The 14,952-nt window shown below is 41.6% G+C and overlaps 2 protein-coding genes across 3 annotated transcripts in view; both read left to right on the top strand.

Moving 5' to 3' along the window:
• The window catches only part of rasa3 (RAS p21 protein activator 3), a 37,446-nt gene extending 33,421 nt beyond the window's left edge, over positions 1 to 4,025 (top strand). For both annotated transcript variants that reach the window (XM_035155747.2, XM_035155748.2), the window contains one exon: positions 249 to 4,025. In XM_035155747.2, the coding sequence (XP_035011638.1) occupies positions 249 to 324 (76 nt within the window). In that variant the 3' untranslated portion in view covers positions 325 to 4,025. The remainder of the gene's footprint in view (positions 1 to 248) is intronic.
• Positions 4,026 to 5,417: 1,392 nt separating this feature from the next.
• On the top strand, positions 5,418 to 14,617 carry pros1 (protein S). Its single transcript, XM_035163610.2, has 14 exons — positions 5,418 to 5,592; positions 6,359 to 6,516; positions 7,077 to 7,101; positions 7,200 to 7,283; positions 7,384 to 7,506; positions 7,657 to 7,782; positions 9,862 to 9,990; positions 10,119 to 10,359; positions 10,868 to 11,054; positions 11,170 to 11,334; positions 11,478 to 11,646; positions 12,324 to 12,460; positions 12,561 to 12,789; positions 13,518 to 14,617. The coding sequence occupies exons 1-14, from the start codon at positions 5,493 to 5,495 to the stop codon at positions 13,703 to 13,705; spliced, it is 2,061 nt and encodes a 686-aa protein (XP_035019501.2). The 5' UTR covers positions 5,418 to 5,492; the 3' UTR covers positions 13,706 to 14,617.
• Positions 14,618 to 14,952: the final 335 nt, after the last annotated feature.

Here is a 14,952-nt window from a genome sequence, read left to right as displayed (position 1 = left end):
ATCAACACTGAGCGACCTGCAGGTGGTGCTATGGTACAGTTTTATTCATTTAACGTGTGCAAAGGATGTTGGAGATTGAACGAAGCAATTCTAACATTTTAAATTACTTAAACTGTGAGCTGGATTTTCCCTTCAGTCCAGTTCAGTTCTTTAAACAGGAATCTCGACTTTATCAAATTTATGCTCTATTCTGTCTCATGAGACGATTCTCTAACCTCCTGCCACCATCTTTCTCTTTGCTTCCACAGAGAGCACCCGATTGGAGACAAGAGTTTTCAGTGCTACATCCGCCAGCAGTCTGAGAGCTCCACCTACTCCATCTAGCCATGGTCCTGTAGACTGTTTCCATGATGCCCAGAACCAGCATATTTTTCACTTCTGCAAAAAAAAATCCATCTTAACACTGCTCTGGGTCTAGCATTGAGTTTTAAATCTTTATGTTTTACTAAAGAAGAAGGTGAGATCATTTATCTCATATTGTTATCCGTGAATTAATATTTCTCTTTTTTTTAAATGACGTTTCCAGAAGTAGACGATGAGCTGGATTGGAGACACGTGTCACCTGGTGTACCAATTTGTTCAAGTTTAAGAAAATAAGAGGTTTAAAACCCACTGCCAGACTGAACGAGCTGTGTAGATGGACATTTTTTCTGCAGTACCTCGTGGTGCATCACACCAGGTTCGGAGAAACAGACCTCAGATCAGTAAGGACAGAAAGAGAGGAACAGGCGTGGATAAGTCTGAAGAAGATAATCACACCACGAGTCTGTTTGAGTCTCCTTTCCCTGATGTGACGAGAGAACAAACAAACGTTTTCACTGGACAGTTTTGACAGTGAGCGACACGCACTTTAATCGTCTCCAAATCTGTGGATGAACAAGCCTCGCAGCACACTTTCAAAAAGCTTATTTTATCTGTTTGATTTGTTTTAAAGGTTGTTTGAAAAGTTCCGTTGTATTTCACGTCTGACAGACCAAACTCTAGAAGGAAAGGACCGTGTTTTGAACCCTCTGTGGGGTGTTTTTTTTGTTTTCGTTATGTTTTGTCCCCAACCTCCTCAGGAAGGCTGCGAAGGTCGAGAGAACACAAGAAGGGATTATCAGGACCAAGCACGGCCCGAAAACAGCTTGACGTTTGCCATGAGAAAATCACTCCACGGGCAGTTTTATCCCTCATTTTTTAAATCCTTATCATCAACGTGCTAACAGGTGTACAGGTTGAAGAGTTCACGTTTGGAGTCTTGTTCTGCTGTGGTTACACTGTTAGTTGTGCCCTGTGTAACCAGTACCTGGCTTAAACAATTAGCTTGGATATTTAAGTTAAAGTTTTTTATTTCTGCCTACACTGAGTCTGACAATCTCACAGGTGTCTTTTTCTATCTCTGTATGCTGATTGAAGGGTGTTAAGAAGTCTGTGAATGTTAAGTTGCAACTTCACTTTTGAGTAAAGATAAATATACTGGATGGAAGATTATTTCATCTCCGTCTTTGATCGAAGACATTAGATCGTATCAAAGTTCAAAAAGATTTAAAACAGTGTTGTGGGCCCCTGTTAACTCCCACAGTTTGTGAATTTGTGCCCAAGCACAACTTTATTAAGTAAAATGTACCATGTAACCACAATTTAAACTGAAATAATAATGTGTTCGTAATATACACCCAGTGGCTCTGTATATTCATATTCCATACAACAGCTCTGCAGCAAATTCTGCCCTTAGAATTTATATAATGTTCCTGTTTCTGTCAGGAATCTATAAATTAAACTAGAATTGCACCGGTAAAGTGTAAATCTCTGCCAAGGCCCAACGGTCCCCTTATGAAACCACATTTTAATTGACTAGATCCAGATGTATTTATGTTTTGGAATCTGCACTAAATTGCACACAGTCATATTTTATCACAAAAAAAAAAAATTGGTTTGAGAAATCAATGCAAATGTCCCATCCCACAGTGTTAAAGAAAGTAAAAAACTAAATCCTGGATCCACCCCCTGATCTAAATCTGCACCAAAGTGTAATGGATTCAATTTTGGGTTATGTCCCAACCCTCCACAAAATTTAAAGCAGAATAAGAGAAACACCTCTGAATATTAACAAACTGCAACATGAACCAGGAGCCTCTGGGCCCCTGTAGGTCTGGGGCCTTTGGGCTGTAGCCTCTTTTTCCCAACCCCTGATTAACATGCACACAAATACATGAAATAAAAATAAATGAGTAACTATTACAGAATATGCATGGAGAACCTTTCCATGTCCCTAACATCCAGTAAACAAGATCAGCAGTCAACATGTCAAGCAGCATACAGACACGATGAAGGCACGTGTTTGTTAAACTCCGCGTAAGAGAAAAAACGAAAAACAAACGATCCCTTCAAGTGTCACAAAGCAGAATCTGTGTGAGTCCAGCTCATTCGCTGTGATGCTGGCTTCTTAGCTTCACTCCTAATTATTACATGTACTAACGTTATAACCAGTCTCCAGTTATGCTTGTGAAATGGATGGTGTGTTCCTGGTTGTGTTGCCCAGTTGGCTGCCTGATGATGTTCTTTCTGTTCTAGTGACTTAGCTCCATCTTACTTTTTGGAAGAAGCGGCCCCCCCTGTAGCTTGAAACCTATTTATGTGCATTCCTCTGAGAAACTGCTCGCTGTGAATCTCACCGGTCAGGATTTTGTTGAAGGTACAGGACTTATTGTCGTTAGCCCGGCCGTGTTGTGTTGTCCGACGCTTCCCCCCCACCCTCAAAGGCAACCGCCTCTCTCTTTTGGCTTCCAACGTTCATCAGCACTCACTCTCTCGCCAAAACCTGTGCATGTGAAGTATAGTCGTAGCCACACGGGGACGGTGGCCTCCGCAGTGTGCGACCAGGTGACTACAAACCACTGAATAGAATTTTTGTATTTTCCCAAAAAAATGGTTGTGTAGCCTCACTGGGTGCTCTGGTGGTCACCAGATCCCCCTCAAACAGTGCCAGTCATCACTTTTCTAAAATTATTTTTGAAAAAAAAACGAACAAAAAAATATATCATTGTTTAGACATGTTTTTTTTATATATATCTCAGAACCTATAACTGTTTTCAAAACGGACAGCGGTTATTCAGATGACATCTTTTTTTCTTTGTCGAATATGTGGATCTTGCGAACTGGAGAGGAGAGATTGTTCGACTCTGTTTTCTATCTTTGTCTTGTCATACAGGAATCTTGCTGTGTGTGTCTGAATTCAATGACTGAGGTGTGTGTGGGTGTGTGTGTGTGTGTGTGTTTTGTGTATGTGTGTGTGTGTGACTGACAAGACGGGTTGTATTGCCAATTGAATGAACCCAGTGTTACAGGTCAGGAAAAGGCAGCATCCCACTTAAAAAAAATACAAAAAATCACTGCCTGTACTTTTACTAAAGACTCTATAGTCGCCCTGTGGAAGCTGTTGTTCTGCTCTGGCCTCGTATGAAGTTTCTCCTCTTTCTCCTTGTATAGAACCACTGATCCTTTTCAAGACACATTTGCCAATTTATTCTCCCAAAACATGAAACACAGTAATAGCACTGATGAAACATTCAGCAAAAACACTTCTGTCTCTCGTCCCCAAACTGGAAACCATATTTATTATCTTTTAGTTTTTCAGTTTCTCTTTTGCCAAACCTTCCCAGAAACATCAGCGGAGTTGGTGGGGGGGAGGGGGTGGGGGGACTGTAACGGCAGTTACAGTAATACAAACTCCCCCCTTCCCCCCCTGCAGCCTATACAGGAATGAATTATGCAATCATTGTGTTTCAGCATGCAATAATATTAACAAACACCCCCGCACCACAAATTAACAGCGCACATCTGCTGACCTCTCGCAGCAAAAAAATGCCTCTTCAGAGAAACACGTGATTATCATAAAGGGAGAACAGTGTATTTTGTACAAATATTTTAAAAGTATTAAAGTAAGCCTGTTATTTGTGTACATAAAGCAGCTGAGTGAATGGTGAAAATGTGATGTGTTTGTTTTTTCCTGAATAACTAAATGAAACCGATATTAATGCAAACATCTGTGTCTGTGTCATTTGTTCTTTGGGGTTTTTTGAATCCAGATGTTTTTCACAGCAAACATGACAATATGATGTTGCAGGAAGAATAAAGGGGACATACATTAATGTGCACTTTCCTGGTGTGGTTTAATTAGATATCGACACGGAACAGAGATTTAATAATTTTTATTACTTTCATCTGTATTTATAAAGTCACTTGCAGTAAAAAAAAAATGATTTCCAGTGTTGTCCAGTCATTGTTATTTAGCTATTGTCTATCATCTACAGTGAGTCAGCTGATTTTAAAATGGATGTTGTGTTGAATCAAATTTCTCAGACATTTTCAAGGGAATGCATCAGTGTTGCCGTTTTACACCTGTTGATCACACTACTCTCATTTTCAGACTTTCGATGCGTCTAAAACAGTTAGAAAAGACTCAATTGTGTGGATGAAGCCTTCTGTGGGGTGGTGGTGGGGGGGGACCTTTTGTCTGTCTGCACCCAGGGGCTCATTTTCCTCAGTCCAGCCATGAGCTGACCTCACTGGTGTCTTCATGTGTGGTCCAGCAGATGCAGGGAAGTTGAGCTAACTCCAATTTAAAGTGAAGATACTTCTGGGAAACACGAAACCATTTTTAACATTATATTCGACCAGAGAGCAGCAACATCCCTTTTGTTGTTCGTCGCATAGCAACGGCTCATTATCCTGAAAGCATGAGGGTTGGCTGCAGATCATGAGGCTGTATGTCGGCCATTGTGGCCTGACTTCAGGGATGTTAATACACGGGTAGCATCAAGTCTCAGTTTGTGTGTGTGGACTGGAAGTCTCTTCAGGACCTTTTCCAGCAGGAACACTGACATGGTCAGGACCAGTAGACCTCATGGTCCTAATGAGGCTAAACGTCAGGTGTGAGGTTAATGTTGGTGGGAAGATCATGACTATAGTTAGGTTAAGGTTAGAGTTAGTCATGGGTTGGTCAGGGTCAAGATGAGCAATACGGTTTCAGTGGTTAGGCTAAATAGATAGATAGATAGATGGATGGATGGATAGATAGATATACAGATATATACAGTAGATGGAGAGAGAGAGACAGACAGACAGACAGGTGGATGGATAGATTTGAGTAAACAATGTGTGTGTGATTGCAGCTCTCTCTCTCTCTCCTGGCAGCCTACCATCACCCCCCCACCCCCTCCTCTCTCTCTCTTTCTCTGTCTCTCCATGAAAACACTTTCGGGAAGAATGAAGTTTTGTTGTTTTCTCTCTCTCCCTCTCTCTCTCTCTCTCTCTCTCTCTCTCTCTCTCTCTCTCTCTCTCTCTCTCTCTCTCTCTCTCTCCCCCACTCTCTCTCTCTCTCTCTCTCTCTCTCTCTCTCTCTCTCTCTCTCTCTCTCTCTCTCTCTCTTTCTCTCTCTCCCCCACTCTCTCTCTCCCCCCCTCTCCCTCTCTGTAGTCACAGGAGCTCAGAGCCAGACGAGGCCTCGCATGAAGAACGGCTCGACTATGTGGAGGAGGAAGAAACGTCCTCTCGGGGAAACCTTGGCCTGTCTCGTGTTTCTCGTGACGGTCGTCGATGCCCATCGATGTAAGTGTTTCGGACATTTCACGGTTTACACGGTGAACACACACGTACATGCGGGGAACCGGCGCAAGGCTCAGCGTCCTGGTTAGAAACCCGCAGCTTTTCTTTAGAATCACAGTGAGTGTAAAACTTTGGACGAACACCAGAGAAAGTGTCGTGACTTCTTCTCACGGACCTCTGAACAACACGAGCCGCTCGTGACAGCAGACCCAGGCCATTTCTGGGAAATAACGGTTTCGCAATGACTGGATTTTTGTATTTTTATCAGTCAGGCCGTTTCATAGAAGTGCAATTAGGTTGTGTCCACTTCAGCCACATCAGCTCGAATCTGTCAGCAGGAATCACAGCACTGACATTCCTGCTGGGATCATGTGTTGTTATGATGTATTAATCACACAAGCGAGAGGAGAGTAATCTGTGATAGGTTTAAGCCTGATGTTGTTGTTAGCATTAAGTGCATTTACTCAGGCCCTGTACTTCAGTACACATTTGAGGTACTTGTGGTTTACATTAATATTGGCATTAATGCAACTTTCTACTTCTGCTCCACTGCATCTCAAAAGGAATTATTTGATAAACACTTGATAAACAGCAAAACATTTTATACATCTGAGCTGGATCAGTTATGTGTTATACCTCCTCACTGTGCTTTCACGATGGTCAGTCAATTTATCGATTATATTGCTATTGATGATAATTATTGCTATTGTTTTATTCTTCACACATTACGTTTAATTGAGTGTGTTTGTGTGTCTATTTCATTTCCCAGTCCTGAGCCAGACCTCAGCCTCCCAGTTCCTGAGGAGGCACCGGAGAGCCAACTCTCTGTTTGAGGAGAGCAAGAAGGGCAACATGGAGAGGGAGTGCATCGAGGAGCTGTGCAACAAGGAGGAGGCCAGGGAGATCTTTGAGAACGCGCCGGAGACGGTAACCAGTGCCTTGGTTGTATCATAGAATGAATTTGATTGATCTTCAACACATAACAAGAAAGATAATTACAGGAAAATACAATACCTCCTCATTGTTCACTACATTCCTGGGTTTATAAGCAGTTCAAAAAGCAATGGCCAAATTTCTCACGAGCTGGCCTCCTCAAATTCTTTATTATTTTGTCTGACACACATTTTAAACAATTGAAACATAGTCCATCTACTATCAAAGAGGTTTTACAAAGCCAGTGAAAAGGCGGAAGTGAATTTAATAACAATTTACTTCAATATCTTAGTCTTTTTTTCAATTGATTAATCATGTCAGCTTTAGATCAGATGCTATATCTTAAAAACACTCAGTTTTCCAACAGCGAAATCTATAATCAGTAAACTGGTGATGCCGCCTAATGTTTTACTGAAGCTTTAATTTGGACTGATTCACTGATTCAGAGAACAGCTGACTGTGTGTCTGCTCACCCTCTCGTCCCCGATTCTCTCGTTTGTTTGTCTTTTTGTCAGAAGTGAATATTTGTTGAATCTCCTTTTTTTCCCCCGCAGGAATACTTCTATCCCAAATATGTTGGTAAGTTTTCTGGGTTTACTGTATATTTCAAGATATTGTGATATGAATTAGTGTTGCCTTTACTAGCCCGGCCTGATGAACACCACTCTCTGTTGCAGTGTGTCTTGGTTCACACCGTGTCGGCATCAACAACCACGACTCGGACTCTTCCATCCCATCTGACCTCCGCACCTGTGTGAACGGTGAGGGGCTTTCCCGGGGATTATAAATTACTATCTGTTTCAGAAGTGAAATATTTTCAATGACATCCTCTGGGTTAGTGACTTAAACTGTTGGTTGCAGAGATCAGTAACCAGTGCACACCGTATCCATGCTACAAGGAGGGCTCAGAGCGCTGCGTGGACGGCCTGGCCACCTTCACATGTGTGTGTAAGCCCGGCTGGAAGGGGGTTCGCTGTGAGGACGGTGAGTCCTGATACAAAATGTTGGGATTTTGCATGTTTTGGTTGAGCATAAACATCCTGTTGTTTGTACTTAGAATTGGACCTAAGACTTACAGTATATATGTCGCTGTTTGAAATGCTGAGACATTTTTCATGTGTGATGTGTTGACAGACATCGATGAGTGTTCAGATCCTGAATTTCCAGCGGGATGTAATCAAAAATGTTACAACATCCCCGGCAGTTTCTACTGCATGTGTGAAGAGGGCTACTTCATCAATGACAAAATCAACTGCGTGGGTAAGACTTCATTGTCTTCATGTTAAAGTTTAATTAGAGATATAGATTCTGATACAGATAGCAGCATCGGAAATGCCTCCTGAAAAATGCTGACAATACCACGTCTTAAAAGCACATAAAACTGCTATATTCTTTTCCTGTGTCTTGTTTTTAGATTGGTGAACAATAAGTGATTTCCGGTAGGGTAGCATTAGCCAGAACTAGCTGAAATGTCAGCAATTTTGAGATATTTCATGCTGAAAGTCTCACAAGTAAAACAGCAGCATAGTAACATAAAGCTGTTAAAGTACTTTAAAGAAGTTGTTATTTATTTATTTGCATTGGTATCGGATCGGTACTTGGTATCAGCCGATACGCAAAGTCCATGTATCCTATGTATGTGTGTGTATTAGTGGCTTATGTCACATTTATAAAGACATCCAGCTGTGTTACTGTCCATATGGAAGAGGAACATTTAGTCCGACTAAGCAGCTGAGAAAACATGTTTCTGTACAGTATATTATTCTTTTTGATACGTTTTGTTTTTTAAATGTATTCATATGGACAGTGGAACCCTGCACACTTCATAACAAAACTGCTCTCCCAGCTGTCGTCCCCTGGGCCCGGAGTATTTGTTATTTTTTAAAGCTGACCAGATTTGACCTCTTTTGGAACTGAATGTGAAAAACTTAAAATGTCTGAAAAGATGGCCCTTGTTTTTTTACCAGTCTCATATCTATGAGCTGTTACAACCCAACCTATCTGTCCTCTTTTGTGTTGAGTCAGTGTTTGTCTTCGAGTGGGTTAAATGCTCATGGAGTTCAAAGTCTTGACAAACATAGACTGAGTCAATTTAGTCGATTTACTTTCTCCTATTTTTTTGATAGGATTTGAGAGATACAAGACCATGAAGAGGGTTGTGCACAAACAAATCAAACTAATTGTTTTAGTCGCTTACACAGGAACTCTGAACCAGAATGAACGAATCATTACAGAAAATGTCCCGGGTTCTGATACGGTGATTATATCCAACCAGTTTGCTACTCAGAGTTCACATCCAGTCGAGTGAGCGTGATGACAAGAGTTCAAACATGACCACATGGCAGAGGTGGCTGGCTGAGCGTGGCAGGTTATCGCAAAGGCACAGACTGTATGTGATCCTAAGCAAAGGCAAAAACAACAGAGGTCAGATTTAGACAAACAGGTGGAGTAGCAAGACGTTTCCCAAACAAAGGCCGAGTGGTGGGCCGACACATTTCAATTTGAGACCATCTGACAGGGTCTAAGTGGTGGAACCTGTCCTTATAAAATGCCAGGTCTTGTTATGGATAAGACGCTGGAGCTCAGGTGTTTAAGTGTATTGGTGAGAGATTGGTGAACTGGAAGAACACCTGAAAACTCACATCACATGACTATACACATACAGAGAGTGTGTGTAAACAGGAAGCAGGTTGTCTATTTGTAGTCGGTTACTCATTTACAGAAAATAATACAAACAGACAGCTCAAACTGAAATGGTGAAGAGTAAGAGCAGAGATTTATTTTCTGGCAGTAAGTGTTAGCAGCATTTGGCATTCATTGTGTGAATGGGGACAATCACACACAGCAGAAAACCAGGGAATGAAGTCAGAAGCTGCAAAAACTGTGCAAACAACTGAAAACCTAAATCCTATTGCCTCAGTGTCTCTTCGTGTCATCTCAGGCGTTGACATCTGGGCTCTGTGGGGCTGGACTATGTATTGCAGTACTCCTTGTTTTTCCTCACTGAAGATAGTTCTTTATGGCTCAGGGACCGATCAGATGTTTCCCCGATGATATTTCCTGATGGATACGAATCATCTGAAGTAGAAAGTAATAATTTTCAGCAGCTGACTCCTTCCTTGATCCCACCACCAAGGAAGCATTTTCAAAACAGTCTCTGCACTCCATTATGGGACAACGCTCATGTAACTTTTCCAACAATATGCAGGTGTCTAAAATCTGCATGAAAAGAAAGCTGTCAAAATGCAGCTTGATGATTTTTCTTTTATAAATCAGCACTCAGATCTATCATAGTACAAATTCTCACGAGACAATTTGTCCATTGTCCCTGTTTTCCAGATATCAACGAATGCCGATTGTATCCCAGTATCTGTGGAAAACTGTCTAAATGTGTCAACACGCCTGGGATGTATGAGTGCCAGTGTCCGCCGGGATTTAAATATAACTTCACTTCCAAAACCTGCAACGGTGAGACTTAATTCTATTGCTCCTGTTTTACCACCTCGAGTCTAAGACTACTTCCATCAACCGGCTGCCACAGACACTTGAGCCAAAGATCACTGCATCTTCATGTTTCTTTTTTTCCACTGCTGCAGATGTAGACGAGTGTGAGTGGAGCATGTGTGACGGCATATGTATAAACTCAGTGGGCAGCTTTGCGTGTCACTGCGATGGTCGTCAGGGCTTTCGTTTGGTTGAGAATCAACGATTCTGTGAGAGAATCCCTGTTTGTGTGGACCTGTATGACCACAAACACTCAGAGATGCTCTACCTGGGGGACCAGTTCGCAGGCCTGCCGGTCATCTTCCTGCGTTTCCGTCTGCCGGAGAACACAAAGTAAGTCTATATCGCACACACACACACATACAGTCGAGTCAACGTGTTAATTTCACCTAACCTTAACCTTACCCTAAAATCAAATTTTGTTATGTTATGTGAAATTGCTTTATGTCCCCTTTATGAAGACAAGTCCCCATAATAGAGTGTCCCCATAACATGAGTAATATCAATGCATGCACTTACACACAAGCACACACTTGCACTAGACTTGATGGTTGAGATCTATGATTAATTACAGTAGGCATCGTTTATGCTTTTCTATGTCAGTTGTCATTGTATGGTAATGCTATTGAAAATGTGGATTTATTAAGAGTGGACTTTTGAGTGTGATTGTTGATTAGTAGTAGTAGAAGTAGAACAAAACAAAACCAACTCAAATGTCCATAAATATTTTAAAAATGTTGGTACGAAGATTGTTAGTGAAAACATGCTAAAGCATTCATATAGACGATGCAGTTACATTCATAGTGTGTGAATTTATATTTCTGTCTGCTGACGTTGTTAGGTTTGCAGCAGAGTTTGACTTCCGCACATTCGACCCAGAGGGAGTTGTTCTGTACGCTGAGTCCTCGCAGGACTCATGGTTCATGTTGGGGCTGAGGGACGGTCGCATTGAAGTCCAGTTCAAGAACCAGCACACGTTCAAGGTCACCAGCGGAGGAAAAGCCATAAATGATGGACAGTGGCATGTGGTGAGAAAGAGCTATAGTTCACTAAATCACTAAACTGAATTGATGTGTTGTGTTGTGATAACTGTGCGTTCTAGTTTGAAACTGCGTTGAGTGAAGTATCATGTGTAACCTGCAGATCTCTGTGGATGAACTGGAAAGCAGCATCAGTGTGAAGATCAGCAAGGAAGCTGTGATGAGCATCAACAGCCCCGAGAGTCTCTTTACTTCAGTTAATGGCAAACTGGAGACCAAGGTCTACATCGCCGGTCTGCCCAACCGCACAGAAAACATCATCAAACCTGTAAGCTGCAAACACTCTACTGAATCACCCAGCACACATGGTGGATGCTAAAATAACAATCTGGATAAAGTGTTGACTAAGATACTGGGGTTTAGTCCAGAAATCCAAAACTGCTGCACTCTGTGTTTCTGTCCATCTGTCAGATCAACCCTCGACTCGACGGCTGCATCAGGGGTTGGAACTTGATGAATCAAGGAGCATCTGGGGTGAAGGAGGTCATCCAGGAGAAGAAGAGTAAACATTGCTTTGTGTATGTGGAACGAGGGTCTTTCTTCACTGGGGCCGGACTGGCACACTTCAACATTGACTACAGTGAGTAAGTTAAGTTATACATTATTAATCCCTATGGAAAATTGTTTATCTCTGCATTTCATTCATCTAAACTACTTAAGATTATTGAGCTGACGCAGCGTAACGGATGAAGTTTTGTGCAAAGTGTTTTGATTCAAAAAGAAATGTTAACAAAAGAACTGAGGAACTAAGAAGCTAAATGTTCCACCCAGAAACACCCCAGTTTGACCTGGTGGATTTTGAACAAAGCCTTATTTTATGTAGAAGTACAGACAAGAGCCCGACCGATTTTGTCTGTTGGCCGATAAAAACTGGCCTTTCACAGACACATTGGTATCAGTGTGTATGTTTGCGGAGATGTGCCGATACAAACACTTTTATATTACAGAATAAATAATGCAGAAAAGATTACATTAAATTATTTTAAATTTTCCTTAATACATTTTATTTTATTTCACTTTTTTGGGACTCTAGAACAGAGGGGTTCATATATTCCATATCATTTCACATTATGACAGAACTCTTCATGGCTTTAGAACGACAGACTTTCTTCAGAGTTGCAACCATGTGATTTTGAGAAAATCCAAACATGTTTTAATTAAGTAAAGCTAGAATCATGGGATTTACATAGTTTTTCTAAATGTCCAACCTGACAAAATATATGCAACTAAATTGTGTTTCTCTGTGTGTTTAACAAGGTGATTCTGGGAGCTGGAAGGTGGATATAAAGCTGAACATCCGTCCGTCCAGCAGCACAGGCGTCCTCTTTGCTCTTGTCTACAATAACATTGTCCCCTTATCGGTCGCTGTGGTAACGAAGGGTGAAGAAGAAGCTGTGAGTTAATTTTGTACGCACTTTGCTAGAAATCAGCTCATATCTATCTTAAAGTTAAGATAAGTTAAACTTGGCGATGTTATTGCCCTCCATTCTCCAGGACCTGCAGGTGTTCTTGGACGGTGTCTCCGTGGCGAAGCTGGACTCACTGATGTTGTGTTACCCTGAGCGGCTGACACTGCAGCTGAGTGTGACTCCCACCGAAATCCAAATCTCAGCCAACTCCTCCACGGTTACGTACATGGCATCTGATGCCCTGCAGGTGGCACTGGAGCGCCTCAATACCACCATGCAGAAACCCATCAGTACATACATTGGTGGGATACCAGGTTCGTCAGAGCAACAAGTACAAAGTTAACTTTGAGCAAAATATATATCAGCTGTATGGTCACCATAAAAAGTGCAATGTGGCCAACGTGTGGGAACCGTCTCTGAGTTCAAAAACCAAAATATTGGACAATTAAAACATTTTTAAGCAGATGATGGCACTAAATTAAAATTGAAGAACATGAACATCTGTACAAATGTTTACATAAATCAATTTAATAGTTGTTGAGATATTTCAGTCTGGACCAAAAGTGATGAAGCCACCATTGCCAAAACTTTGTCCTAAGTTGATTTATCCTCCCCTGAACGATCAACACTCATTGATGTGTTGTTGAATGTATGAATAAACAAAGTAATTCAGTAATGTCAGTCTGTCCTGGTGGGGGGGCTGGAACATTCGAGGTTACTTTTATACCTCTGCCAAGTAGGTTATGTTTTCATTGGTGTTTCTTAACTTTAACTTTGAGAGCTAAAGGGTCAAGTCCAATCCGTTCCATCTTAAAAACATCTTAATAGAGTGAGTTTTAGATTACATATTCAAGGAATACATTCCAAGACAAGGTTGTTCTCGATCCTGGTGACAGGATTAAAACCCAATTGTGAAATGTACGCTGGCTTTTATTGTTACTTTTTGTTATTATACCATGTTTTGACCTTGGTCAGGCCTGTGTTTTCCTCCATCTCTCATTGTTTTCATTCTCACTGACTGTCACATTCTCTCTCTCCTAAGACAAAGTCCCGTTACCTGCCACCCCTGTGACTGCGTTTTACCACGGCTGCATGGACATCTCTGTCAACGGCCGCCAGCTGGACTTCGACGAGGCTCTTGGCAAACACAACAGTATCAAGAGTCATTCCTGTCCTCCCTTCTCTCCCCCCGAAATCCACCATGATCCACCGCACCCGCACAGAAAGTGACCTTAATTAACAGCAGTGTCACTTTTGGCAGCGTCCCACAGTGGCCACTTCCTGGGACATTTTGGAATGAGAGATATATATGGGATGGCGGGGGAGGGGGGGTTTGAGAAATGGCAAGAAGAGGAAATAGAGGTAGATGGTTATAGTCATTTTTGTCGACTTTCTCAGATCGGTTTATTTTAAGCTTTTGGTAAATACAGTATTATTGCTCCTGTTCTGGGAGGATTTCGTTCACTTTTGTGTTTTTGTTTTTCTTAGTGAGGCACAGTGAAAGCTGGCTTGCCAGTGACCTACTCAGAAACTGAATGACGTAGTCATAGCACGTTGCAATGAATTCAATTCTTTCCAAGAGGCTTTGAAATAGAGCTGAGCTCTGTAGTGCACTTACCGTGTGTTGAGCAAGAGATGGGTGATGTTTGTGTAGAGGAATAAACAAATGGTCACATTGGACCAGGCTGTGAGACCACCTGCATCTTTTTTCTCCCTGTTGTTGAATCATAGTACGATGTCTAAATTCTCTTTCACTTTGGTCTCATTGAGGAAGACATCTGGAGACAACGAGCTAAAATTGTGGTGGATGGTTGTGGCGGGGAAAACCACAGAGGAGAAAGTGGAGCCTCCAGGCTTTCGATCCAACTCTGCTCCAATTTCTTGATTGAATCATTATCCCTAAGAAACATGTGTTATGATTTAATTGTTCCCAGAACCCACCCTTGTTGTCACCAGATGTAGACACCTCTCATTGTGGCTGCAAAAACTTCAGCTGTTCTTCTATTTCTGTCCTCATCTTCAGCGTTCTCCTGTGTACACTGTTTGACTTGTATATAAAACAGGCCATCTTTAATATATAACTTAAATGTAGGTGTTCATTGTTGTTTGTTTGTTAAAATAAAACTGAGCAAAGCAATCTCATTTTGATGCTGTTGAATTTTAATACTGTATTATTTCTGCCTTCTCGCCAGTCAAGAAAGGGTCTTTTTTATATTGCACCTTTCAATGTACCCAAGGCCGCTTCATAGAGTTAAGAAAAAAATTAATTAAAAACTAGCCAAGGTCAAAAAATAATAGCAAATGAAACTAGTAGCAAAAAGCCTTTGTGTACAGGTGGATTTTAAGGAGCTTTTTAAAGGATCCAGAGATGAGGCATTGAGGATCTGGAGAGAGTTTCACAGGCTGCAACACCTAATGTCAATATAGCTTCTCAGGCTACTATGGAAGATGGTGAGCAGACCTGTAGAGAATGACAT

Source organism: Hippoglossus stenolepis, chromosome 1 (genome assembly GCF_022539355.2).
Source record: "Hippoglossus stenolepis isolate QCI-W04-F060 chromosome 1, HSTE1.2, whole genome shotgun sequence".
NCBI classification, from domain to species: domain Eukaryota; kingdom Metazoa; phylum Chordata; class Actinopteri; order Pleuronectiformes; family Pleuronectidae; genus Hippoglossus; species Hippoglossus stenolepis.
Note: the sequence above shows the minus strand (reverse complement) of the source record. Positions and strands in the feature narration are given on the sequence as shown.

Coding starts and splice junctions, on each gene's coding strand:
- pros1 (XM_035163610.2), top strand. CDS start 5,493: ATGAAGAACGGCTCGACTATGTGGAGGAGGAAGAAACGTCCTCTCGGG. Junction 7,102..7,199: donor CTTCTATCCCAAATATGTTG/GTAAGTTTTCTG, acceptor TCTCTGTTGCAG/TGTGTCTTGGTTCACACCGT. Junction 11,335..11,477: donor CAGAAAACATCATCAAACCT/GTAAGCTGCAAA, acceptor TCCATCTGTCAG/ATCAACCCTCGACTCGACGG.